This window comes from Mirounga leonina, unplaced genomic scaffold (assembly GCF_011800145.1).
Source record: "Mirounga leonina isolate KUSES-001 unplaced genomic scaffold, KU_Mleo_1.0 Mir_101609, whole genome shotgun sequence".
Classification (NCBI taxonomy): domain Eukaryota; kingdom Metazoa; phylum Chordata; class Mammalia; order Carnivora; family Phocidae; genus Mirounga; species Mirounga leonina.
In genome coordinates, this window is record NW_023270164.1 from 8,869,873 (window position 1) to 8,895,899 (window position 26,027).

General features: G+C 44.0%; 1 protein-coding gene and 1 non-coding gene across 2 annotated transcripts in view; one reads left to right on the forward strand and one right to left on the reverse strand.

Moving 5' to 3' along the window:
* EFHC2 (EF-hand domain containing 2) overlaps positions 1 to 26,027 on the reverse strand; it is a 201,076-nt gene that overhangs the window by 79,741 nt on the left and 95,308 nt on the right. Inside the window, exons 8-11 of the mRNA XM_035003389.1 lie at positions 20,251 to 20,416; positions 11,870 to 12,012; positions 9,058 to 9,254; positions 5,104 to 5,234 (exon numbers count right to left, since the gene is read on the reverse strand). Of these exons, the coding sequence (XP_034859280.1) occupies positions 5,104 to 5,234; positions 9,058 to 9,254; positions 11,870 to 12,012; positions 20,251 to 20,416 (637 nt within the window). The remainder of the gene's footprint in view (positions 1 to 5,103; positions 5,235 to 9,057; positions 9,255 to 11,869; positions 12,013 to 20,250; positions 20,417 to 26,027) is intronic.
* Positions 18,892 to 19,001, forward strand: LOC118010602. Its single transcript, XR_004679259.1, has one exon. It is a non-coding gene; the product is annotated as a U6 spliceosomal RNA (small nuclear RNA).

A 26,027-nucleotide genomic window follows, 5' to 3' on the forward strand; every position in this document is an offset into this window, starting at 1 on the left:
AGATAGCAGGAGGGGAAGAATGAAGGGGGGGAAATCGGAGGGGTAGATGAACCATGAGAGACGATGGACTCTGAAAAACAAACTGAGGGTTCTAGAGGGGAGGGGGGTGGGAGGATGGGTTAGCCTGGTGCTGGGTATTAAGGAGGGCACGTTCTGCATGGAGCACTGGGTGTTATGCACAAACAATGAATCATGGAACACTTCATCTAAAACTAATGATGTAATGTATGGGGATTAACATAACAATAAAAAATTAAAATAAAAAAAAGAAAGAAAGAAACATGCCAGTGACTCAGGCTCCGCCAATCAGGGAAGCTTGTAGAAGACTTTGACTTGGGAGGGATTAACAGGGGAAACCAGCGAGGTGTAGACCATGTTAGGTGTCAGAGGGATCCAGTTTTCAGCGGCGGCACAGGACGCAGTGGTGGTGATGGCTGTGTTAAGATGGAGTTCTTGGAAGCAGTGCAAATGGTGCATTGAGTCATGGGTGGTACAGTGGTGACAGAGGCCATTTTCCCATCAGACAAGTTCTACAGCCCAGTTCTGGGCACTGTTCCTAGAATTTAGTTTCAGGCTTATTTCTCGAGCCCTCCCAATGATATTGTGAACCACCCAGGATCCTTTTAATAAATTCCTTTTTGGTTTAGCTAGCCAGAGACGATTCTCCTTTTTAAAACTAAGGCTTCACCAATACAAAGAATGCCATCAGGCAGTGACAGAATCAAATCAAAGATCCTGGTCTTTTTGATTCCCAGGCCAGTGTTTTTTCTATGACATCACGTTATTTATATTTAATGCTTTTACGAAGGTTCAAAACGCTGTTTTTAAAAAATGTATGCCGAGGCTCCCATCTCAAAGATATGCTATGAACACTGTCAGGGTGTCTATTTGGCTCATGAGGAGAATAGATATTTGAGTGCTTCTGGAATATATCTTAGTTTTTGCTTTTGTTCATACAGATTCATAGACTTAAAAGATGTTAGACTTACAGTAAAAACACCCATAACAACACAGAGTTGTTTGAATAAAGATAGAGCAAAACCACATAAAGGGAGAGATAATTGTCTGAGATAAATCAGGATGAGATCATTACAATGTTCTAAGCACTAAATTTATATTCTTCTTCCTTGAAGTAAAGGACAGTAATAGGGTGGATTATAAGTGTTTCCCAACTTCAGTCCACCAATGATGATGTTTATTTTCCACCTTCATGGCCTCCAAGGTTTTTAAGAGTTTCTTCCAACCTTGTTTATGAAAGAATTTTTTTAAAGATTTATTTGAGAGAGAGAAATAGAGAGCATGAGCGGGAGGGCCAGAGGGAGATGAAGAGAGAATCTCAAGCAGACTCTGTGCTGAGCCTGACATGGGGCTCAGTCTCACGACCCTGAGATCAGGACATGAGCTGAAACCAAGAGTCAGATGCTTAACTGACTGTGCCACCCAGGTGCCCCTAAAGAATGTTTTCAATGACCTCATCGTAGATAAATCTATAACTTAACTGAAATACTGAAAATAAGACAGACTTCTATTACTAGTTTTGGTGACACAAAGTGGCAACTATTGGGATAAAGGGTTTTTCATTTTCTAGTGTCCACCATACACCATAGCATGCTACAATAAGAACTTTGTATATATTATCATATTTACTCATCACAACTGCTCTAATATAGTGGGTATTATTATCCCCATTTTATAGGTGAAAACACTGTTCAGCAACTTACTTGACAAATGTTAGAGCTGAGATTTGGACTGAGGTCAGCAAGTCCAAAATCAGATCTTATTTATATTGTACTACCCCTCTCAGGAAGAATTTTAATTTTACAAGGGAAAAAACTTTCTCGAGACTCTAAATCTTAGAAGGCATTTATTACATGGATGTTCGTAGGAAATCTCCTGGCCCTGCCGCTGATGATGGGCATCTAAGGAGGAACTATGTAGTAACTTCCTATGTGCTTTGAGGCCTGAGACACTGGGTCCAGGAGGTAGCTGGGAAAGACACAGGGGCGAACCGGGCGTGGGCCTTGCCCTCTGGGAGCTTGGCCCAGGTGGGGAGAAAAGGTGAGCACGCAGAAAACCAAAATATACACAGGCTCCCTGGGGTAGGGGTCATCTCCAATTGGTAGCTCAAGGCTTGGGGAGGTGGCCAGAGAGAGGGCCTGACCACATCTTCCCTGGCACGGGGCCCTTGCTGCTGCTGCAGCCTATCGTTCAGAATCCAGGGCCCACAAGGGGAAGCCTCACCCGGCGATGTTCGCAATTGCACAAGACGCTGGCCCTGCCAAGCCCAGTCCCTGCCCAGCTCCCTGCTGAGATCTGCCCAGGAGCCACCCGAGGCTCTGAGAAAGGCTCTCTGCGCTCTCCCGGACCACAGTCAGCAACTCCCATCGGCCGACCTGACAGACTATGAAAAGACAGAACTAGTGACCCCCACAAGGCAGAAAAGAAACATTTCCTCCCCGACGTGCCTCCTGTTTCCACCTGTCCCCGCATTCCTTCAGGCCACTTACGAGGCGATTATCTCAAGAAGGCCCATGCATGAATCCATTCATCTGTTATCAGGCGTGGCATCTTCTGCGGAAGTGGTTGATTACCTCCCACTCTCAAGGTTTCCCTGAGAGAAGCACAAATGTCTGAGAAGAAGGGAAAGGAAATGCCTGGGGCTTGGACCACTGCCCCAGTAGCTCTGAGTCCCCAGGTGCGCACGGACAGTGCCAGGTATGTAAGTAGGGGAGAGACTCAGGGCCACGGAGATGAAGCCTGGAGGCCTACACCTCAGTCCTGTCTCTGCCTGCCTACTCCTGCAACGCACAGATTTGCAAGAGGGAGCATTTTACAAGTGTCTTTATAAACCGCCATCTGAAGGGCTTCACAATGTCAATGCCCGGAAAGGGCCATAGAGACCACGACACGGGCAAGACTGAGGTGCAGGTAGGCGGAGTGAGTTGCCCAAGTTGCTTGGCTCGTGAGGGTCAGGCCTAGCTCTCTCTCCCTGACTCCCCTCCAGTCAGAGACAGACAGCCCTTCCCCAGGGCAAGGTAATCCGTGGCCCTGAGTCTCTCCCCTACTTACATACCTTTATTTTCCAAGTAACCGCTATCTGGATCAAGTACCGGCAAGTTGTATGAAGTGCTATGAAAAAGAGCAGCAAAAAGCTAAGGATAACAGGGATTGATCTACTTTAGGCAGGAGAAGCAGAAAGCAAGCCCCCTCGGCAGAAGTGCCATTGAAGACGAGCCTTAGAATTTGCCCCGGAATGTGGGCATTCTAAGCAGAGGGAAGGGAGTGTACGTAGGCTTGGAAGCAGGCAAGAGCTTGACACGTTTGTTCATTCGAGAAACTGAGTAGCAGCCATCGAGGCCAGAGGACGAGGCTGGGGAACAAGAAGTGATTAATACTGGAAACACAGAGTCACATCACTCCGGGCTTAGCCGGCTGCCCCAAAACGTCTGGATCTTACTGTAAGGATGATGGCAAGCCATGGAAGGGTTCTGTAGGCTGGGCATGATGACCTGATCTGGTTTCCATCTTAAGGAATTCCTGGCCAGGAGAGGGCCTCAAGATGGGGGAGGGGGGAAGGGGAGGGGGCGGGGGGAGGAGCTGGTTCTTTCCAAGCACGCGGTGCCTTGAGGCTGTCCCCTCCATCACACGGCCTGGCGGGCCTTTCTTCCACCCACGGTCAGGGTCAGGCCTCCATCTGCAGAGCAACTTTTCCTCCTTGGATCTCCTGCCCGGGGCCTAAGTGCCTCCCAGAAAGTCCCATAAACTCACTGAAGTGTTTCCAGCAGATTTTGCTGGGAGTGTTGGGAGAATGGATGCTTTTGTAAAAGGACACAAAATAACAAAAGCGAAACCACTCCCTCGTTTCTGATGGAAATTTGTTTCTTCCTCCGCAGCTTTCCGCTAGTCCCCGGGCCTGAGCAAGTGTCTTTGCTCTTTCCTCCGTCTCCCTTTATTTTCCAAAAGGCCACGAACATGTGTACGACTATGAACAATAACAAAGAGCTATAAATTCTTACTGACCCCAGAAGGTTGGCAATCCTAAACAATAAAAATATGTCCTGACTGCTCTCAAAAGAACATTCTGGAGATACAAAAGAGCTTTGTTAAGATAACAAATGAGTTTTGGGGACACTTCGGGCCTGATGGTGGCCTCAGGTCACCAGGTATTGATGTAATAGGCAACTCCAGACACAAAGCTGGAAAGATCCCCCCCGCTCCCCCACCACCCTGTCCTGGACTCTTCCTCACTGGTCAGCTCACATCTTGACTGCAGCAAGTCTCCTATATAGCTTTTGGCCACTACTGTTTTCAGGAGCCAGAATTCTCAGTCTAAAGAGAAAGTCCCCTTTGTCTTCCCATCCATGATTTAATTTACATTCTCCTGAACGCTCCATTCACTTTGTTTTCAGGCTAAGAAGTCTCACAATTGTACTAGATCCTGAATTTGAATTTCCCTGTGTTTCCACTGTTTGGCAATTTGCCTAGGTCAGCCACTGGACAGTCCCAGAATTCAGCTCTACCTTAGAGAAAACCTTTATGGCTCATGATTTCTTATTAGAGTTCTAACTACTGTCCTCTATTTTCCCCTCGATCTCTCTGTCTGTTTCTCAAAACACACGGATGTGTGTAAGCACACCTACACACAGACACATACCTATCACCTCTTCTCTGATAATCAGGAAAGTTTCCACTGTCTTTTTCCAACTGGATCACATTCCTAGGGAGCTGTCCCTCCTTTGTTCCCCAGATTTCAGAGGGGGTGCCCTTAGCTGCATTTTTTTTTTCTGCCATTCTCACCCAGATGGCATTCTTCCCGGCATTCCCCTGGAGCCTTCAATACCATGATTCACAAGACAACAGAACTGACTTTCTGTGCTTTTGTCTCTCTGTTCTTGCCTATAAGCTCCTTTTATATGCAAATACGTAAACTTTACTAGAAATGGACCAAACTTGATCACAAAGTAGTACGAACACAAAGAAATGTCAAGTCCTAATAAAAAGCATGTAGTAAATTAGTTAGGCAGCACCAGGGAAGAAATTGTTTTTTGCTCTTTGGACAATCTTGAAGGGAAAACAGATTATTGCTGGCAGCATCTGGCTTACCTGAATGTATTATAATCCACCATCTTTGTGTGCCTACAGTCAGCAGCTGCAAATACCTGCTTGATCTCTCTGGATTTTGATTCTTCTTCTTTCAGCTTTTGCAGGACAAGTTCAATGCTGCTCATGGGAAACTGGAGGGTTGGGGGGGAGGGGAGGGAAAGGAAAGGAAGGATATTAAAACATGCCTGGGACGTAGGGGGCCTAATCTTTCTGACGGCCCGCAAAGAGACTTCACGCCCTGAACCTGAAGGTAGCTGGGCATGGCTTTCCATAGAGACCAATGCAGAGAAGACACGACTAGACTTAAGTCTCTTTGGTTGCATTTTTAGGACAATGAGTGACATCAACATAGGCCTAGATCTGAGAGAAATGAGCTTAAGCGACAGCAAGCCACAGGAATCAGAAAACAATCCCTCAGCCTTCTCCCCTGAACCCTTGGACGTTGGCCCAATATGTTGGGAGACCCTAATGGAGAGAATGGAGATTCACAATTGGATAAGTGGACCCTCATTTTCTCCAGATCTTAAGAGTGGGCCCCCTGGGACTACTGGCAATCAGACGATGCACTGAGCAGAGCATGGCTGGGTGTCAGAGATCCACATGCACTGTGATCCCCTGACATTCACTCTCTGGCAGCCCCCAGTTGCCATCTCCTACCCTGTGATTAGGTTTTTGACTCTGTAAAAATACTTCTTATTTAATCCAGTAAAGCATAAGCTTGTAAATAATTACAGCTAAGAGCTAAAAAAAAAAATGAGAAGACTAAATATGAAGATTAAAAACATTGATGTTAAATTTAGTATAAAGATCTCTCTTTCCACCAGGGCATTTGGGACCTGTTGGAGCCCCCATCCGCCCCACCTTTCCTCATTGCCTTTCATCTATTTCCATGATTGGATCCATTAGCTCTTTTGCAAAGATATTAAAGAGTATATTAATCTTGGGGTGCCTGGTGGCTCAGTCAGTTAAGTGGCCAACTCTTGATTTTGGCTCAGGTCATGATCTCAGGGTTGTGAGATCAAGCCCCGTGTCAGGCTCCGTGCCCAGTGCAGGGCGTGGAGCCTGCTTAAGATTTTCTCTCTCCCTCTCCCTCTGTGCCTCCCCTGCTAAAAACAAAAACAAAAAACAAACAAACCAAAAAAAAACAGTATATTAATCTTTCTCTGCTTCAAAAGTCCTTGTTAAGGGTAGTTTTAAAATAATGCAGTTTTCGGGCGCCTGGGTGGCTCAGTTGGTTAGGCGACTGCCTTCGGCTCAGGTCATGATCCTGGAGTCCCAGGATCGAGTCCTGCATCAGGCTCCCTGCTCGGCGGGGAGTCTGCTTCTCCCTGACCCTCCCCACTCTCATGTGCTCTCTCTCATTCTCTCTCTCTCAAATAAATAAATAAAATCTTTAAAAAAAAAATTAAAAAAATAATAAAATAAAATAAAATCATGCAGTTCTCACTTGGGATGCTGATACCAGATAACGTCCTACCCTCTTTTTACCTTTCTGAAAGGAGAAAAGCCCTTTATATCTTACAAATATACATGTATATATACATACACACATACACACTCAAGCTATGTTAATATATGTATATAATATACATATAAAATACATATATAGAATACACACATGTGTATATAATGCATACATGTAATATGTACATGTGTACATATAATACATATATGCATATACATATATACATATGTATGTTAACACATAGGTTCGCCCTGTGTTTGAAAACTGAGTCCAAATTCACAATAGCTATTGTAAATTGTACCCTGACTGAGCTTGCTATGGGCCACACAGAGCAAAGCACCTCACATGCATGACAACATCTCCTCTGTGTAGGAACTCTCTGGAAGAGTCACTGTGTAAAGATGAGGGAAGTGGAGCTCAGGGAAAATACATGTCGAAGGCCTCTAAGCCAGGAGGTGTGTAGCCATGTCTCCTAGACGAGCCTGCTGGTCTCCAGAAACCTAACTGCCCGATCATTGAGCCTCTCGCCTGAATTCAGTGCTTTTGAAGGCCCACCAGTTCACAGTTTTATAAGCCGAAACCCTAACCCCGCAAATGGAGAAACGGAGTGGTGGCCCTGGAGGGTGCCGTGGGGGCCTACCATCCAGAGAAACCATAGAGAAGAGCCGACAGCCCCCCACCGGTCGTACCTTCTGGCCATACTCTGCCCAGGCCGTTTTCCTCAGGGACACCAGAGCTGGGCCACTGTTGCCTGACCTGGCCCTTCTACAGGCAGCCTTTGACTTCAGGCTCCCCATCAGCCTGGCTGACACTTTCTCAGCGCTGTACTGTGTCCGGAGGCCTTTTGTGTCCCACCCTCCTTCCTTCCATCTCCTTTCTCAGGGGTCAGACCTACAGCTCAGACTCCCCACCTGCTCTTGCTCCTTCCTCGTTTATCCTTCATATGCGTTTCCCCTGGTATGCCCCTTGCTTATCTAATTCAGCCTTGGCACCTGCTGCTCAGAGGACCCAAACAAAGGATGATGGGATATACACAGAGAGACTGATCTTAGCAACTCACCCCTGAGTATTTTATATACAAATGACACAGAATTGGTACTGTGTATGGAGATATAGAAAAAGATACAGATACAGATATAATTGGCACATGAACATTATTACTTACAGGTAGACTTTTTTTTATTTGAGAGAGAGAGAGAAACAGCATGGGAGGGGATAGGGTCAGAGGGAGAAGCAGGCTCTCCGCCGAGCCGGGAGCCTGATGTGGGACTCGATCCCAGGACTCCGGGATCATGACCTGAGCCGAAGGCAGTCGCTTAACCAACTGAGCCACCCAGGCGCCCCAGGCAGACTTTTTTTTTAAAGACTTCTAAAAATTTATTTGAGAGAGAGAGAGAGAAAGAAAGAGAGAGAGCATGGACAGGGGGAGGGGCAGAGAGAGAGGGAGAAGCAGACTCCTTGCTGAGCAGCAAGCTTGACCCGGGGCTCCATCTCAGGACCCTGGGATCATGACTCTGGCCAAAGGCTGACGCCCAACCGACTGAGCCACCAAGGTGCCCCCTTACAGGCAGACTTTTAAAATAAATTATTTCTAGGGACGCCTGGGTGGCTCAGTCGGTTAAGCATCTGCCTTCAGCTCAGGTCATGATCCCGGGGTCCTGGGATCGAGCCCCACATCATGCTCTCTGCTTGCTGGGAAGCCTGCTTCTCCCTCTGCCTCTGTGTTCCCTCTCCCTCTGTGTGCTCCCATGTGCTCGCTCACTCTCTCTCTCTCTCTCAAGTAAATAAATAAAGTCTTTAAAAAAAAAAGTGTCTCTAGGTGGATTTTTCAATACTAGGCAATATCTCTCAAATATACACGTTTGTACAGCAAACCAGTCCACACCTAAAATCAAGATTTCATCAACGCATTATTTTGACAGACCAGCACTGCCATGCTAGTTCTTTTACTAACAGTACCCAGCTGCCATCTTGTTTCCAACGAAAAAAACTCCCGGAGCTTGCTGTTGCCAATTTGTCCTTGAATTCTTATGTAGGCCTCAGGTAGCTCCTGTTCTGGAAAGTTGCAACCCCAGCAACTATCGGGTTCCCTTGGGGTTTCTGTTTGTTCAGTTCTTGGCCTTCTGTGCAGGCCTGTGCCAATTAACGGGGACGGCACAGTGTGTGGCACCAGATTTTTTTCCTTTCCTATAGTCACTGAATCTCTTTATGAAAACATTGTCAGCGTCAGCAGAAAACCCAGGAAACCTGATTCAACCCTGGGCCTGCCTCCTGCCTGTGCCCGGCATCCGTGCCGCTGGGCAGTGGAGGGCCCAGCATGTAAACAGAGGAGATCGGGACCTGTGGCCAAGTCGCGCAGATCCATTATTCATGGCCACATGTGTGAATGCACAATGTAAGACCGGCAGGAAGAAGAAAAGGCCTAGAGAAAGAAAAACACAGACTGCAGAGCGCTGAGGGGCAAGCCGAAAGTTCCACAGTCAGCTCACCTTATCTGAATTCATTTCCATGTAGTTCAAGGTGTACTCATCAGCACTGAGCAAAAGAAACAGGTAGCCATTCACGTTCACTTTGGCTCCGATATATAGCTCCTCGGCCTTGACATATTCTGATAGTTCACTTTTAAAGACCTCTTGTCCAGGCTTCTTAACACGAATTCTTTTCAAGAACTTCCCGCCAGTAATCCCTATAGAAAAAGAGAAAAGTTAATGAGTAGCCTTTATTCTTCAAAGAACCATACAACTTGCCTTTAGAGTTCCTTCATGCTCAAACACAGACCATACAGCTTAGCTTGTGAACTCACACCGCCTATTCTTCTCAGACCCGAGGGGAGAATGAAGCAGTGGGTGAACAGGAGACTCCCTAGGTGAATGTGTAAAGAAAAAAAAAAAGAGGTACGGCATCCCAGCCTTGTCCTTCCCCTCTCTACTCCCTTCCTAGTCCAAACACTCAAATAAACACTTAGTAAGCGCCTGCTACATGCCCAGCAGCATACTGAGAACCGGGACATTCGGAAGATACCCCACTTCAGTGCACGTTTGAATAGTACCACGTAGAAAATTCCCCACTTGAGCTTATTTCCATCTATCTGCCCCAGATGATGTTTTATATTTATTCCGACACGCGGATTAAGTGTAGGATGCCCAGCTTCTGGAAAGGAGCTTACTTAACTGTTTGAAGATAACTCTGGGAGTTCTGTGACTTTTTTTCCCTACAGGCTAAATATCTTTGCTTCTTTTAGCAATGCCACATATTTCTTACTTTTCAGAATTCTGACCATTTCATCTGCTCTCTTCTGGGGATTATTTGGGCTTGTTTTTGTTTTTTTGTGGCTCTTGGAAAGCAGCAAGCAGAACTGAAGATGAAACTCCAGGATCTTCTCACTGCTACTGAACTGAAACCTTCAGTCATCTGAACACAAGCTGAAGCCAGATGAGCTTTGGGGGTCAGCTTCATTACACTCCTGCCACATTCAAACCCCAGAGGTGGTGGAAAGACACAGGTTTTGTAGCCAAACAGAGCTGGAATCTGTCCTGGCTCTGTCGCTTGCTGGATGATCTTGAGGAGTTATTTAATCTCTTGGAACCTCTCTGAATTCTCACCAGTAAAACGGGAATAAAATTTGTAGGGAGCCATGAAAATGTGCCTTTCAGATCACCCGTTGTGGAGAACGTAGTTGACAAAGGTCCCCGTGGCTATGCTCTGAAACCTATCCCTGGGTTTGGACCGAGGTCACGCTTCCCACAGGCTGCTGCTGACAAATGACAGGATAATGCAGGGATAGCAAGGTAGGCCCATTCCTGCAAGATGGAGGCTCCTCCGACTAGTGACTTTGGCTCTCGGGTTCCTGGTCAGCCTTGCTGAAACGTGCTTAGAATCTCCCTGCAATCTAAGACTTTCTTTCCTTTCTTCCTTCCTGCTGTCCTTCAGAGGAGTGAGACCTACACTGCGTCCGATGGCTCTCCTGGCCTCTTCTGGCTCCCTCCACAATTTCCCTTGCTGGCATTTTCCCTAATTAATCTCTTGTATATTCAGTCCCATCTTGGGGTTTGGACAAAACTTAACCTCATGAAGTTTTTCTAGGGATAACAGTAGGTAATCGTGGCTGCTATTATTACTAGTAAGCTTGCAATTGACGTCTATTACCCTGTTTTATGAATGCTGCAGTCTGTTTGGCCATAATCTTCCCCACTCTAGATGTACAGAGTTGATTTCTTTTTTTTTTTTTTTTTGTAGGCTCCACACCCAACATGGGGCTTGAACTCATGACCCTGAGATTAAGAATCTCATGCTCTACCAAGTAGGTGCCCCCAGAGTTGATTTTTTGACCTTTAAGACATGACTTTCTACTTACTCCTATTTGAGTTCATATTTCAGGATTTGATCCATTATTCAAATCACTATGCAGCCTGACTTATTCATACAAATTATTCATTATTCATTGGTGTGCAGAGTGGCTCACAGCAGCTCATAAGGTCTGACTCTTAGATTTTTGGGGATTTCTGCAAGCCAGTTGTTTGCTTGAAATTGACTATGGTTGAGGTATCTGCCCCATGATGACTGGCAAGTGTTACAGATTGGGGCTTTAAAATTTTTTTCAGAGAGCCAGTTCACCAGCACACCACTGATTCTTCTTCCCAGATGTGTCTTCGGCACAGATAAAAGTTGTAAATGCGTTGGGACAAAGAGCAAAGCCCTAGAGTTCCATAATTCGGTAAGTCAAAATCAACGGCTCGCCTCAGCAATGTCCACAGCATCAGCACGCTGCAGAGAGGCATTCCGTGGGCCTGGGTGCTGGAACCTTGGCAAGAGCCTCGACAGACAGAGAAGCCAGAGGCAGACAGACTTTGAAGATTAAATTTGTTAAAATCTGGGATCGTCTTATAGTTAAGCAAATATTTTGTAAGTGGTACTATCAAAAATAAGAGATTTCCTCTTGCCTTGCTGTCTTTGCATGAAACTGGCGGTAGACAGACCATGATTCCGAAGCCCCCGGATTCCACAGAGGAACCTCAGAGGCCACAGCAGAAAGGGGAATAGTTTCCAAAAGGAGGCATCCAGAGTCTCCCAGCCCTGAGCCAACCAAACTGTTCCTGTTCCTCTTTCATCACTTTGTATGTCTGGGTTCCCATTTAAGAGAGCTTTGTAAAATGAACTTTGGTGGTTAAAAAAAAAGGAAAAGAAAAGAAAGCCACTATCTTAGTCATCTAGGCTATAAAATCAGACCACACTCCCTAACTTTCAAAATGAAGAGACGGTTACTTGGTCTGAGAAAATTGCTGTAAGAGCTATGCCTCTTACCTGAATTCCTCTCTACAGGTTCAAACACTGAAATTGTGTCATCACTGAGAAAGTACGAAATAACAAACATCCTGTCCACGTCTGCACATTTGTGTGTGAAGAGTTTTGCAAAAAACCGAAGTGTATTGCTTATGTTGCCATAGCTAAATGGAAGAGAAATGAGGGTTACAGCCTTATTACATATGTTAAAAAAAAAAAAAAAAAACCTGCAAAAGGTGTGCTGTTTTTTTTTTTTTTTTGAGGTATAATTGACTTACAACATTATATTAGTTTCGGGTATACAACATGATTCGCTAAAATCACCAAAATAAGACTACTCAACATCCATCACCCCATATAGTTACACATTTTGTTTCTTGTGATGAGAACTTTTAAGATCTACTCTCTTTGCAACTTTGAAATATGCAATATGGTATATTTGACTATAAACACCATACTGTATATTACATCCCCAGGACTTACTTATTTTATAACTGCAAGTTTGTACCTTTTGACCCCTTTCACCCATTTCACCCACCTCCCCCAGCCACCAGGTGTGCCATGGTTTTAAGAGAGTAGCATAAACTCTCTGAGGTTGAAAAAGTTCAACCACCTTCTTATTAAGGCTTTAGATCTATATGCAGAGGAATTTTCTCAGTTTATTAAAATCTCTCTTATTCTTTAGATGTCCAGGGTAACCCACTGGGAAAATGTACCCAAAACAAATGTCATAAACACACTCCTCAAACCAGCTGCATTGAACAGCTGTTTCCTACTCACGAGGCTGGTCAGCGACCACAACAATCATGTTAGCAGGAAGGACAACACCTGGCCTTCACTGGCCAAGCAGCAAGAGGGTGTGTCCTGCCAGTGCCTGGAGCCAAGACCCCATGTCCACCTCCCACGTTCTCAGGCCCATTTCCTTGCTTCCTTCCAGCCCCACATCCTCTCCTCCCTGAGCCACTCCCCCAGCTCCCCAACGTCCCTCCAACTCCCTTCAAGAGAAAAATTACCCCTTCCCTTTCAAATGCTAAATTAAATAATGCCAGATTAAATATAGCACTTATCACCCATATTATGAGTGGCTATTACAGGTCTGTTTTCCCAGGGCAGGGACTGTGCCTTATTAACCATTGACTAATACAATACTTTTTACATTATAAGTACTCAATAAATGTTGGTAGAAAGTTGTTAAAAGATCCATATAAATGGAAATTTGCACTCAGAACCCTGCACATGAATAGAATAGTACAGTAGATTGAAGAAGGGATCGAATTCTAGAATCAAAAGTTCCCAAAGTTGACTGCCTGGTCGTTGGAAGAAATTAATTTATGGTCCATCCGCAGAAGCATGTCTGTGGAAATCAGCTAATGAAAGGTGGCCTTTGTAAAATGTTAAACCCATGGGGAGGTCTTTGGTAACCAAAATCATTACCTCAAGGAGGCACAGAATAAAATAAACCATGAACTTCATCAGTTCCCTGTCACAACTCGAAACAGGGAGGCCCTCGCTTTCAGATTCTCCTATGCCGAATTCATTCTTTCCCTGTGGTCAGTGACGAAAACACAACAACAAAACAACAACAACAAAACAGAACCCGTATTTCCTATTTGCTTTTCTCTGCCTCTTTCTCAGACTGTCCAAGGAAGAAGGGCTGAAAAAGCATGGCGCCAAAATTCCCAGCTACGCCGGCATAAGGCCTCACGTGAGGTGGAAAGGAGCAGTTTGGGAGGCTCGCCTCGGGGAACCCCGGGGCAAAACAGCCAAGGCTCCACAGCTCTGTCTTCTTTGTTCCTAGCTTCCCTGGCTTCAGAGAGACATCAGATAGCATGGGGGCAGCTATACCTTGTCAGTCATCTTCTCTGGTACATAACTGGATTTATAAGCAACAAACAGATTTGGTAACCCCCATCTCACGAAGGAGCCATTAATTTTCACAGATACCAAAAATATCACTGAAACAACTGAAGGAGGTTTAACATCAGGCCAAATGAACACTACTGTAAATATAGCTTCTTCGAACTTAACGTACGTTTAAGAAGTGTGTATGTTAAGTGTGGGTTTTTTCACTTTCAAAATGCCTTTTTTTTTTTTTTTTTCACCTAAGTCTTATGTTCTGGAGAGCTCGTTAGTCAGGAATATAATTTACTCAAACAAAATCTTTAGAGCAGCAGTTCACAAAGTTTGTTGTGTTTCAAAGTCACCTGGGGAACTTGTTAAATATACAGAATCCAGAGTCCTACCCCCAGAGATATGGATTCAGTAGTTAGCTTGCATCCCCAGAAACCTGCATTTTTAATAAGCTCCCCAGGAGGTTCTGATGAAGAGCCCCCAGAGCCCACTTTGGAAAACACTGCAAGTATCTTCAGCTATTTCCTTGACTAATAAGCTAATTATCAAAAGTCTCCAAACTCTTTTTATCACATACTCCTCCTCACACTCAAAAAACTAGCATTTTCCCTGCTTCCTATTATACCACGTATATTGCTCTGTCTGGCTTTCTGGGCCATGGATAGGTTCAGACACACCCACCTACAGCTACCTGTCGTAACCATGCATAACATACAGGTGACCCTTGAACAACACAGGTTTGAACTGCACAGGTCTACTTAGACGCGGATAATTGTTGTTGCTGTTTTATAAATATAGTACCCTACAAGGAATCACTTGGTCATCCACTTCTCAGCGTATGTTCACTCCCTTGGTGATCTCTTCTAGTATCAAGCCTTTAAATATCATCTACATGTCGATGACTTCCAAACTTCTATCTTTAACTCAGACCTCTCTCCAGAACCCCAGATTGATACAGATATATCTCCAAATGCCTACTCAGTATCTCCATCTGATAGCTAAGAGACATCTCACACTTCACCTGTGCCCAAACTGAACTTACTGTTCTACCTATACAGTCTTTCCCATCTATCCTTCCAGTTGCTGAGGCCAAAACCCTGGGGAGTCATCCTTAACGCCTCTCTGCTTTTGGACTTCATGTCCAAATCTGTCAGGGAACCCCATTAGCTTGACCTTCAAAATAGTTCCAGAATCTGCTATGTCTCATCACTTCCATGGCACCCACCCAGATCCAAGCCATCGTAACTTTTCTCTTGGATGACTGTGGTGGGCTCTGAACTAGTCCTTACTCCCGCCATTGCCCTTCCACACTCTACTCTCAACACTGCAGCTGGAGTGATTCCTTTATTATGTAAATCAGATCAAGTCTCTACCGCCTGCTCTGATTTCCCAATGGCTCCGCTTATCACTCAAAGTCAAAAGAACCCTTATAATGGTCTGCAAGGCCCTACGGCATCCGATCCCCCGTTAACTCTTCTAATCTATCTACTCTGCCCTTTACTCACATCTTCTATCCATGTCAGCCTGCTTCTTGCTCAGGGCCCTTACATCAACTGTTCCTTCTGCCCGTAATGTATTTCCTCTCCTTAGTAAGGCCCATCCAGACCACACTATTTTAAAAATGAAACCGGAGGTGCTCCTCAGCACTGCCCTGTTAGTTCCTCTTTATTCTTCTCATAGCAACTTCTTACTTGCTTTACTTTGTCCATGGTACTTAATACCTTCTCCATACTTACAGAATGCACTTAGGGGTTTTCTGTGGTGTGCACTGTCTGCCTCCCCCAGCTAGACTAAGTCCTATGAGGGTAGGGCTGCGTGTCTGCTTTGTTCACTGATGGATCCCAAGCCCCTAAATCAGTGCTTGGCGAACGGGCAGGTACCCTGTGAATATTTGTGGACCAGGAAAATGAATGGTTCGCTCAGGGCTATGTACCCACCGAAAACCTCAAAAACAGTGAAAGCTATATACTCTTGGGGTTGGAAGAGACATGAAGGCTTATTTTTATTGATGAGAAAATAACTTTTTAAGAGAAAACAGCATGACTGATGGAGACAGCAGGTGGACAACATCTGAAGCAAGTCAGAGATTAAGATTAAACCGTGAATTTTTGGATGTTCTATGGCTATGAATAGCACAAGTCTGGGATAATAGCCTTCCTGGTGGGAAGTCATCTGTCTCTTCTATCCATAAGAACTGGAAGGGTGAAGCTTATTCTCTTTGCTTACTTATTTATCCATTCCTTCTCTTCTTGGACAAAGTATTTAATGAGCCCCAAGCATGTAGCCAGCGCTGTTCTAACTCTGAGGGAAGCTTTAGTGCCTGTCCCTGCCCTCAAGGAGCTCTTGATCTAGGGGGACACCACGATTACATAAACAAGTAATTGCCACACACTGTGAAAAGTACAGGCTCTGGGGCAAGAAAGGTAAACTCCAGGAGTCAGACTTCTCTGGGTTCAAATCCCAGTTCAACTAAAAATTAGCTGGGTGAGCTTGGGCAAATTACATCTCTGACCCTCAGTTCCCTCGTGTGAAGAATGGGTACGATAATATTATTTACTCTATGAGGTGGTTTTGAGGAGTACATGAGATCAAGTATTATAAAGTAGTTCGCACACCATAATCACAAATTGCTTATTAGTAGAAGTATTATTATTATTATTATTATTACTACTACTAGAGGTACGACCAGCAGAGTATTATGAGCACACAGAGAACAGAGTAATTCTACCAGCGCAGCAAGGATATTATTCTGGTTCTCCCAAATCAGACTAGACAATCTGCCCAGCAGGCCACCACAGTGAATTTTTACCCAGAAAATAAAGACCTTCATTCCATCAAAAACGTCATATGCTCTAATTTGGAACTATTTCCTCCTCCAGCAATTCAAAGTAGATCACCAGTAACCTCATTCAAGGATTAGCACCCAGGAAATTTCTAACAGCAACATACATATAATCAACATATGTCACACACAACTGCACATCACAATTCACAGTTTATTTGCATGAAGAAACTGTTTTTTGCATGCTTTGTGGGATCGTCTTCCTTAGGTTCTCACAGTTTTAAAACCTTGAGTTATTCAAACTCATGTGTAAGTCTCCAGGCTGAATGTGCCAGTTACTATGGAAACAAGGTCACTGTGTGGGAGGAGCTTGAGGGAAGTGTATTCCTGGCACAGAGCGGGCAGTGGACAGAAAGAAACAAAATTAGACACATTTGTGCCTGCACCACCATCGTCCAGCCCCGACAGCAGGACGAGAACGTGGAATGCTGTCTACAGTCCGTGCTCTGTGGGCAAGTTGATGCGGTGTAGACAGAAAGAGAGACTCAGGCAACTACCCACAAGGAGCTGTTTCCCCCCGCCCCGGGTTCCAGAAGCAACACCCTAGATCATATTTCATCTTGTTTACTTATAAGAAAAATTTCCTCTCCTTTTACAATAGGGACATTCTTCTTGCCCGCCTCCTTCGGGTGGCTGCCCTAAAAAACAGCAGCTGGTGAAAAGTATCCATCAGAAGTCCTGCCCTGGAACCTCACTATAAACCCTGTTATCCATAAGGAGGATGGAGTATGAGTTGGGGTCCCTCTTATGTGATGGAAAGCAGTGGTTCTCAAAGTCTGGTGCGCATCAGACCCTGGAAGGCTGGTTAAAACACAGTACTGGGTCCCACCACCTCCAGCCCCCTCCCCAGAGTTTCTGCCTTAATAGGTCTAGGATGAGGCACGAGTTAGTGTTTCTACCAGTGTGGGGAGTAACATCAATTCTAAATGTTAAAAAACAGAACCCTAAAGTCCTTCAAAATAAAAGATTAGTTGTTTTTTTTTTTTTTAAGATTTTATTTTTATGTCATCTCTACACCCAACATGGGACTCAAATGTACAACCCCGAGATCAGGAGTCACATGCTCCACCGACTGAGCCAGCCAGGTGCCCCAAGGATTATTTCTGAAAAGTTTGCAAAGGCCATAATGTCAGGGCAAAGACAACCTTTTAGACAGTCTATACAATTCTTACTATATTTTCACCATCTTTACAAATACGGCAAAATGATTGTTCTATGTCAAAATGTTCTGTGATTGTATCCAATCCCATTAAATTTTATATCAAATTCAGGATGCTGTCTTTTTCATCTCCTTCTCCTGGTCTTACTGCATGTTCCTTTATCATTTTTCTCCACCGGTTCTCCTGACTCAGTACTCCCCTCACATGGGACTTGAATGGTAAACCCACATCCTATGCAAACAACTGCAACATTTTCCCACCACTTTTTTCCCCAACTTCTTTTTCTAGGGCCTGCTTTCCCTGCAGAAGTAAAAAAGTAGCCATGGGCAGTGCCCACATTCTATACACACGATGGAGCGACGGATTTTTCCTTGTATATATTAGGAATGCTTTTGAAAGTCCATCTTTTGAAATTATATTCGGCCATGGGAGCAATCTACGGTTACTAAACTCAGCCAAACTTCTCAAAGGAAAACAACATTATTTGTCAAATAATAGCCTGAAAAATACTTCAGAGTCACTAAAGCCTCTAGACCAAGGGTAGGCAAACTACAGTGTGTGGATCAAATATGGCCAGCCACCTGGTTTTGCGTGGGCTGTGAGCTAAGAATGGTTTTCACGTTTTTAAACGGGTGAAAACATCAAGAGAATATTATTTGGTGATATGTAAAACTTATATGAAATTCCAATGTCAGTGTCCATACACAAAGTTTTATTGGAACACAGTCACGCATTTGTTTACGGACTCTACAGCTGCTTTCACACTATGATGACAGAGCTGGGTGGTTGTAACAGAGGCCATATGGCCTTCAAAGCCAAGAACATCTACTATCTGACTCTTAAAGAGAAATTTTGCTGACCCCTACTCTATACCACTTCCTAGGGACCATCTTGAGGAGATATATGTATGGAAAGGCAACATGATTGGGAATAATACAGGTTTAAGGGCTTCTAGATGACACATTAAAAATAATCACTCAAGGGGCGCCTGGGTGGCTCAGTTGTTAAGCATCTGCCTTTGGCTCAGGTCATGATCCCAGGGTCCTGGGATCGAGCCCCGCATCGGGCTCCCTGCTCGGCGGGAAGCCTGCTTCTCCCTCTCCCACTCCCCTTGCTTGTGTTCCCTCTCTCGCTGTGTCTCTCTCTCAAATAAAGAAATAAAATCTTTAAAAAAAAAAAAAATCACTCAAGCGATCAGTTCGGCAGCACTTATACTAAAGTTGGAACAATACAGAAAAGACGAACATAACTCCTGTGTCATTAGGATGACAAGCAAATTTGTGGAGTGTTCCAATATTTTTAAAAAATAAAAAAAATAATAAAAGAAAATAACCATTCGGTGGTAAGGAAATGGGAGAAAAGGGAACTTCTGCACACTGTTGGTGGGAATGCGAACTGGGGCAGCCACTCTGGGAAACGGTATGGAGGTTCTTCAAGAAAGTTAAAACCACCATATGATCTAGCCGTTCCACTTCTGGGTATATATTCAGAGGAAATGAAATCACTGTCTCAGAGATACCCACACCTCTGTGTTTACTGCAGCATTATGCACAATAGCCAAGACACAGAAGCAACCTAAGTGTCCAGTGACAGATGAATGGATACAGAAGATGTGGTATATACATACACAATGGAATATTATCCAACCATAAAAAAGGAGGAAATCCTGCCATTTGTGACAACATGGATGGACCTCGAGGGCATTATGCTAAGTAAAATAAGTCAGACAGAGAAAGACAAATACTGTATGATCTCACTTATGTGTGGAATCTCAAAAAACCAAACTCACAGAAACTGATCAGACTGGTGGTTGCCAGAGATGGGGGGTGGGGGGTGGGCAAAATGGGTAGAGGGAATCAAAAGGTACAAACTTCCAGTTATAAGATCAGTAAGTCCTAGGGATGTAATGTACAACATGGTGACTGTATCTAACAATACGCTTTTGTATATTGAAAAGTTGCTGAGAGACTAGATCTTAAAAGTTCTCATCACAAAAGAAAAAAAATTGTTAACTGTGGGAGGTAACTTATGTGAACTAATCTTCTGATGGTGATCCTTTTTTCAAAATATATACATATCCAATCATTGTGTTACACCTTAAAATTATATAATATTGGGGTGCCTGGGTGACTCAGTTGATTAAGCATCTGCCTTCGGCTCAGGTCATGATCCCAGGGTCCTGGGATCAAGTCCGGCATTGGGCTCCTTGCTCAGCAGGGAGCCTGCTTCTCCCTCTGCCTGCCCCTTCCCCTGCTTGTGTGTGTCTCTCTCTCTCTGACAAATAAATAAATCAATTCTTTTAAAAATATATAAATAATGTTATATGTCAATTATACCTCAATAAAACTGGGACAAAAATAAAATAACCACTCAACGAAGAACCTCTTAATACTTGGATGTTAATCAGTTTCATTAAAAAGCTATAATGGCATGTTCCTGAACTCTTAACCACATGAGCTGAGTGCCATGTGTTCCGCCATGAGGCCTATAGTATAAACCCCAAACACATTTGGGAAAGATCAGACTGAAATCATGGTTCCCTCAAGCACCTGTCTTTTTCCAGGAACTTCTTGAAGTTCTTCTGATGAGGTGTGGGTGTGAGGCTTATGCAGGAGCGGAGAGAATCCTCTTCAGAACCAAAGCCAGTATAAGGTGGAAATTTCCTTTCTATTTTTGGAGGAGGTGGAGCCTTGCATGGAATCGAGGTGAAGTTCTCTACAACAAAACAAAGGCCAATGAAACATCAATATTTTTTTTTGCCCTGATTGTGGCTGTTTTGAAAGGTTTGTTATGTTTTCAAGATGGACATGGAGATCTTTGTGGACTATTTTAAACTCTTTCAAACAAAACACAGCAAATCCTGTGAGGGTAGGTTTCAATCATGTTTACAAAAACCACAGAACTCACTCAATAATCGCCATTGGTTCAAAACAAAGAAAGAAAAAAAGAAACTGCCTATGTCGAATAAGTAAACATTTATCTTTTGTCATCACACCCCCATGTCTGACTATTTTTGGTTCTTCCCTGATTTTTCCAATGATAACGAAAATTCAAACTTGGAACTTTTTGCCACCCATCCCCTGTTTTAACCTGCAGCTTAGCCCCATCCTCTCCTCAGTCAACACTCACTCTTCAAATTCCTTTCCAAACAGGACTGACTCCTGTTTTGCCTTTACCTTCCCCATCCGCTGTCCCCTCCTCCTGTGTCCAACTTTTCAGGCCTCTCTCTTTCCTCCAACTCAACCCCAGGCCATGGCACTTCCCCATCTAGTGACAAAACAAAACCAAAACTTCTCACCAGCCACCGCTCTGGATTGCTCTTATGACTGCCCAAGAAAAGACTGCAATTGTACTAAAATGTGACGAAGCAAAACAAAACAAAACAAAACAAACAAACAAAAAAACACAAAAATAAAACCGAAAACAAATACACAAAACTTTAAAAATAATCCCTGCTTACTCGCTCAAAGGGGGTGTTATGTGGAAATACCATTGAGTTTCTTTCCGTCCTTATCATCTGTGAGGAAGGAGAGATGGACAGAGAGCTGGAGACATATCTGTAACCACCTGGCAGCTTTCAGGCCCTCATTTGTGAAGTTGTATAATGTCTGAGAAGCAAGTGTTCTCTCTAGAGCGAAGAGCCCGTTCAACTGATAGCTCCAAGTCACTTACTTGTGTTTGTCCCACCACAAAGGGCAAAGAAAATGCCAGGATCTTTCCAAAAGCAAAACACAACAACAAAACAACTCATGGAATCTAATTTCTACTTCTCACCCAAGCTCGAGTATCCCCTAGGTGGTGCCATTTGGGACTCAAAGTAGTTCCATATAAGCAAAGATTTCCTTTTCCACTGTCAAAGTCCTAACGGAAACAAGAGTGTAGATTTAGAGCATAATTGAAAGTGTGCATCAATTTGTCATCCAAAGCAACCCAACTCTTAAAATTGAGGGATTTTTTTTTTTTAACTGATGGATCAAAAGGCTAAGGGTCTGAGGCTATTTCTAACTCTGATTTGAAGACATTTTCAGCTTTCACATTTCCTTAGACTTCCTTATTCTTTAGCCTTTGTGCGAAATCCCCTCAAGCATAATCCCCAAAAGAGTATTGTTCTATCTTAACAGAAACCGTTCACAGAAGACATATTGGCAAAGAAAATGCCAGCAAAGATTTCTCACTGGCTCAGTGAAAGGAAGCAGCCAGGCAGCCAGTACAGAAGTGACTGGCGAGCCTCTCCTATTGCTATTTTTGTGGCAATTAAAATCTGGGTAATAAAGAGGAAAGTTCACATCTTGGAATTCGGCAGAACTGCAGTAGACCCTATCGTCGCTGTGAAATCAAACGCGCCACTGACTGGTACCGTCATTTCAGGGAAAGGACGGGCTGGTAGAGAAAGCTCTATGTGATTATTAGAAAATTGGGGCATGATCCGTTTTTCCTAACAGGGTACATATCCATAGAGACAACTCTCCATACTAATCTGAACAGTGTAACCAAAAGAGGACACGTACTGCATCACAAAGTAATTAAGAATGCATTCTATACCTCCCCCCCACAAATTATAGGTTTTATAACAGCGTTGTTTTCTCAACTACATAATTTTTGCAACAGATTTAAGTAACAAAAGAACCAATTTAGAGCTTTCCTCTGCACCCACAGTGCCATCTAGTGTATAAAAGCCGAGAACGGTTCCACTCCATCTTGCCTGACTTTTTGTCCCGCGTATATCTTTCTGGATACTCTGACCCAAGAGCTCATTTCTCTGGGTAATTGTGTACATTCGCAAGGCTTGAGACTTGCCCCTGCATATGTTTCCTGTCTTTGGTGTTCCAACATCCCAGCATCCTGCATGTTTCAGGTATTAAAAACTATTCGTTGAATACATGAAAAATGATACGTTTTTGTACACAGCACCTTCCCAAATATCTTCGTCAACAGCACTCTGCTGAACTCTGGGACACATCTGTCTTTCCAACTGTCTGATTCCTCTAATTCCAAGCGACTTGTAAAAACATATATACTGAATGTCTACCCACGATTAACTGGATTCTAACAAATTTACAGAAAGGTGGTATGTTTTTCAAAGGAATCTTAATGACCCTTCACAGTGATCTACTATTTGCCATCTCAGTTGGAAACCGTACCGGAAAAAAAGCCTTCAATCACCTCAAAGTTCATCTTGTATGTTCTAGTAACCCAGATACAGACTCAGATTTGGGGAGGCCTGGAGCTTACATAATTTGGGAGAAGCTCTTCAATACAAAGAATGCCAAATTATTAAGACAAAAATCAGGTCCAGGGCCTTGGACTGGGGCTCCTGCAAAGGAAGAACCCTAAAGCTCAAGCTTCATGAATGTCAAAGCAAATTCCACCACCACCAACCCCCCCCCCTCCTTGTACCTAATACCCAGGTCAAATGGTTTGGGTGGGATGTTCATTTCTGGCTCAAATCATTAGTGAATCACATATATTCTGAGCTCTAGCTAGAAAATCCTTAGGGATCAGCCATTCCTCAATCCTCTGTACTTCATAGGGGAAGACAAAGGGGCAAAATTGTTCCATCCATTAAGGCCACATGGTGCAACCAGAAGCAAATTCTACTCCGTCATTGTAGCCTGGGATGGCTCGTTTGCTCGAATGACCGTTAAACTACTATCTTGGATGTCTCACTGCTTCCAGCACCGAGTTCAGAATTGATCGAGAGGCCAGTAATAACACCACAAAATTAAAGATGCTTTAAGAACTGTGCTCAGCCTTCATGTCAGTACAGCCTAGTAAGTGTTCAAGAGCAATGGGAACGGCTGGTCTTTTACTGGTTTGGTTCTCCCAGCCACTAAGAATGGATGATCACCAAGTCCTCCTCTAACAAAGAAATAATAACCCAAGGCAAGAATTCTAGGTAAGAGCAGTTTATATTCAAGTCCCCCTGTTCCTTCAGTGAAGGAAACACATGCTGGAGCCCCTGGAGCCTTTTCTAACCTTTATGCTACAGGAAAGTCCAACAGGCCTCCATCTGCCAGTCCGTGTTCATCCACACGAAATAATGAGGGAGCGACATGCTCCTGCCCAGCAGGTGAGCCAGGGTCAGCAGGATGGCCAAGCTGCCTAGTGGGGGAGTCACATTGGAATGTTTTGTGCAAGAAGTTGACGGAATTGCTTTCTCCTTGGAATCCTTAAATGCACAAAAGAATCTTCTCGTTTTAGGAGGCAAATTGGGCTTCACACCGGGGTACAGATAGCTCTTGGAAAAAAGTACGAAGGCTGCATTTACGAATCTCCCCCCGGCTTCCTCTTAGGAGGTCCCTGGTTGTGTGGTTAGGACTTGTCAACTCCTTCCTGTGGGGCTGCTGAGTGGAGACACCAGGCATTCTACTGACCACAATTATTGACCTTGGTTATAGACAGAACTTTGTTCAGGTCTGAGCTTCAAGGATACCAAAGTTTAATGTATAGAATTTGGTCTTATGAATTTGGAGCAGAATGAATTACATACAAAATGAATACGTCAGAAGTAACTGTATCTAAGTAACATTAAGCATCTTAATTTAACCTTACCAAAAAGTCAGAAAAGGCAATGGAAAGAGTATCAGAGAACACAGATTCACAACCCACCCACCCCCCACCCCCGCTGCATCATGGATATAATTTCTAGTCATTACTTATATTAATACACTGTTGTTACTCAAGAAATGTTGTGTAATAATAGTGTCTGTTAAATGGGATATTTTAACATATGTTATGAGAAATATAAAAAGTCAGCGTGACTATAAAATGCATCATAATTTTGCATTTGCATAATTTTCTGTTTAAATGCATAATGCTCATGTTATATTAGCTTTAAACGCACAAACTGTTTTTTTCTTTTACATAATACATAATTCTATAAGGTAAACAAAAGAAGTGAGCAGAAAGAAATTAAGCACTAGGGCTCAACAGAAATGGACCATCAGGCATCTGAAGCAGATCCATTTGCCGAGGACAGCGAGATTTAGAGTATACCAGTGAATTCACTCTGCCTCGGCAAGTTCCCTGCCAACATGTTAAGAAACTAACAATGTACCATGTCTCACCAGCACCATGTTCATTTTCCCAAATGCCACCTTTATAGTCTCAAAATCAAACTGATGGACAAACATCAACCAAATGTTGGCCTCTAGGTTGAAGGGATCACATGATGTTTTGGAAACTTTGCCTCCTCCTTTATGTTAAGATCTTTCAGTAGGACATGAGTCAATGTTTTTGGTTAACTCATCTTTTACATATATTTTTTTTCCAATTTTAAGTCGACACTGAAGACATTGATTCTAAACAGACACTGACATTTATTAAAAACCAAATTCTCCTTCCCAAGGACCTATGGGCCACCAGCAACTTCTCTACAATAACCACCACACTCACATTCCTGGCTGCCTCTTATTCACAGTCCCCAAAACCAATATGCCCAATGGTGTCCACAAAAGAGGACGAATGTTAGGAGAGACCACCAATTTGGCCCCACACATTTTGATTAATCTGGCATGCAGATGCAGTGGAACAGATTCCCTTAATGAACTGAAGAGTGAAATTCAAAGTGTTTTTAATTCCAACCCTTTGTGTGTGCTATGTGCCTTCTCCCATGATATAAAGATTCCCAGGAGGGAGGATGCCTGGGTGGCTCATTTGCTTAAGGATCCGACTCTTGGTTTTGGCTCCGGTCGTAATCTCAGGGTCTTGGGATTGAGCCCCACGTCGGGCTCTGCACTGAGCGTGAAGCCCACTTGAGATTCTCTCTCCCTCTCTCTCTGCGCCTCCCTTCAGTCTCTCTAAATAAATAAAATCTTTAAAAAAGAGAGAGAGAGAGATTCCCAGGAGGCCAGGAACTCTACACAACGGGACACCAAGACACATGAGGTGCTCGTCTCATTCTAGAGAAAAAGCACTTTGTCTTTTAGATAGCTGTGCTTCTGGCTTCTATCTCCTCCTTCAGGCAAGTGTGCTCACATGAACACTCCAAGGTTCGGAGAGGAGTGCAGGAGTAAGCACTCCCACCCCAGCCAAACCCCAACCTGGGAGGTTGGCAACTCCCACCACCCCCTTAGCCTCGTGCCAGCAGGTACCTGGAACAGGGCCCAGGAAAGGGGCAGAGCTGGCTGACAGGTTTCACAAATGAGGGGTTTGTTTTTCAGGTTTCATATCAGGTCCTCCGCCTGCTTCTGTGATCCTCATAACACCATCCGATGTGCTGTAGGTTTCTGCTCTCCTTCCAGCCCAAGAAACTCTTTAACTCCGTAGCTCCTAAGTCCTACTACAATAACCTGTGCCTAGTAAGTTCTTAATAAATCACCCGTTT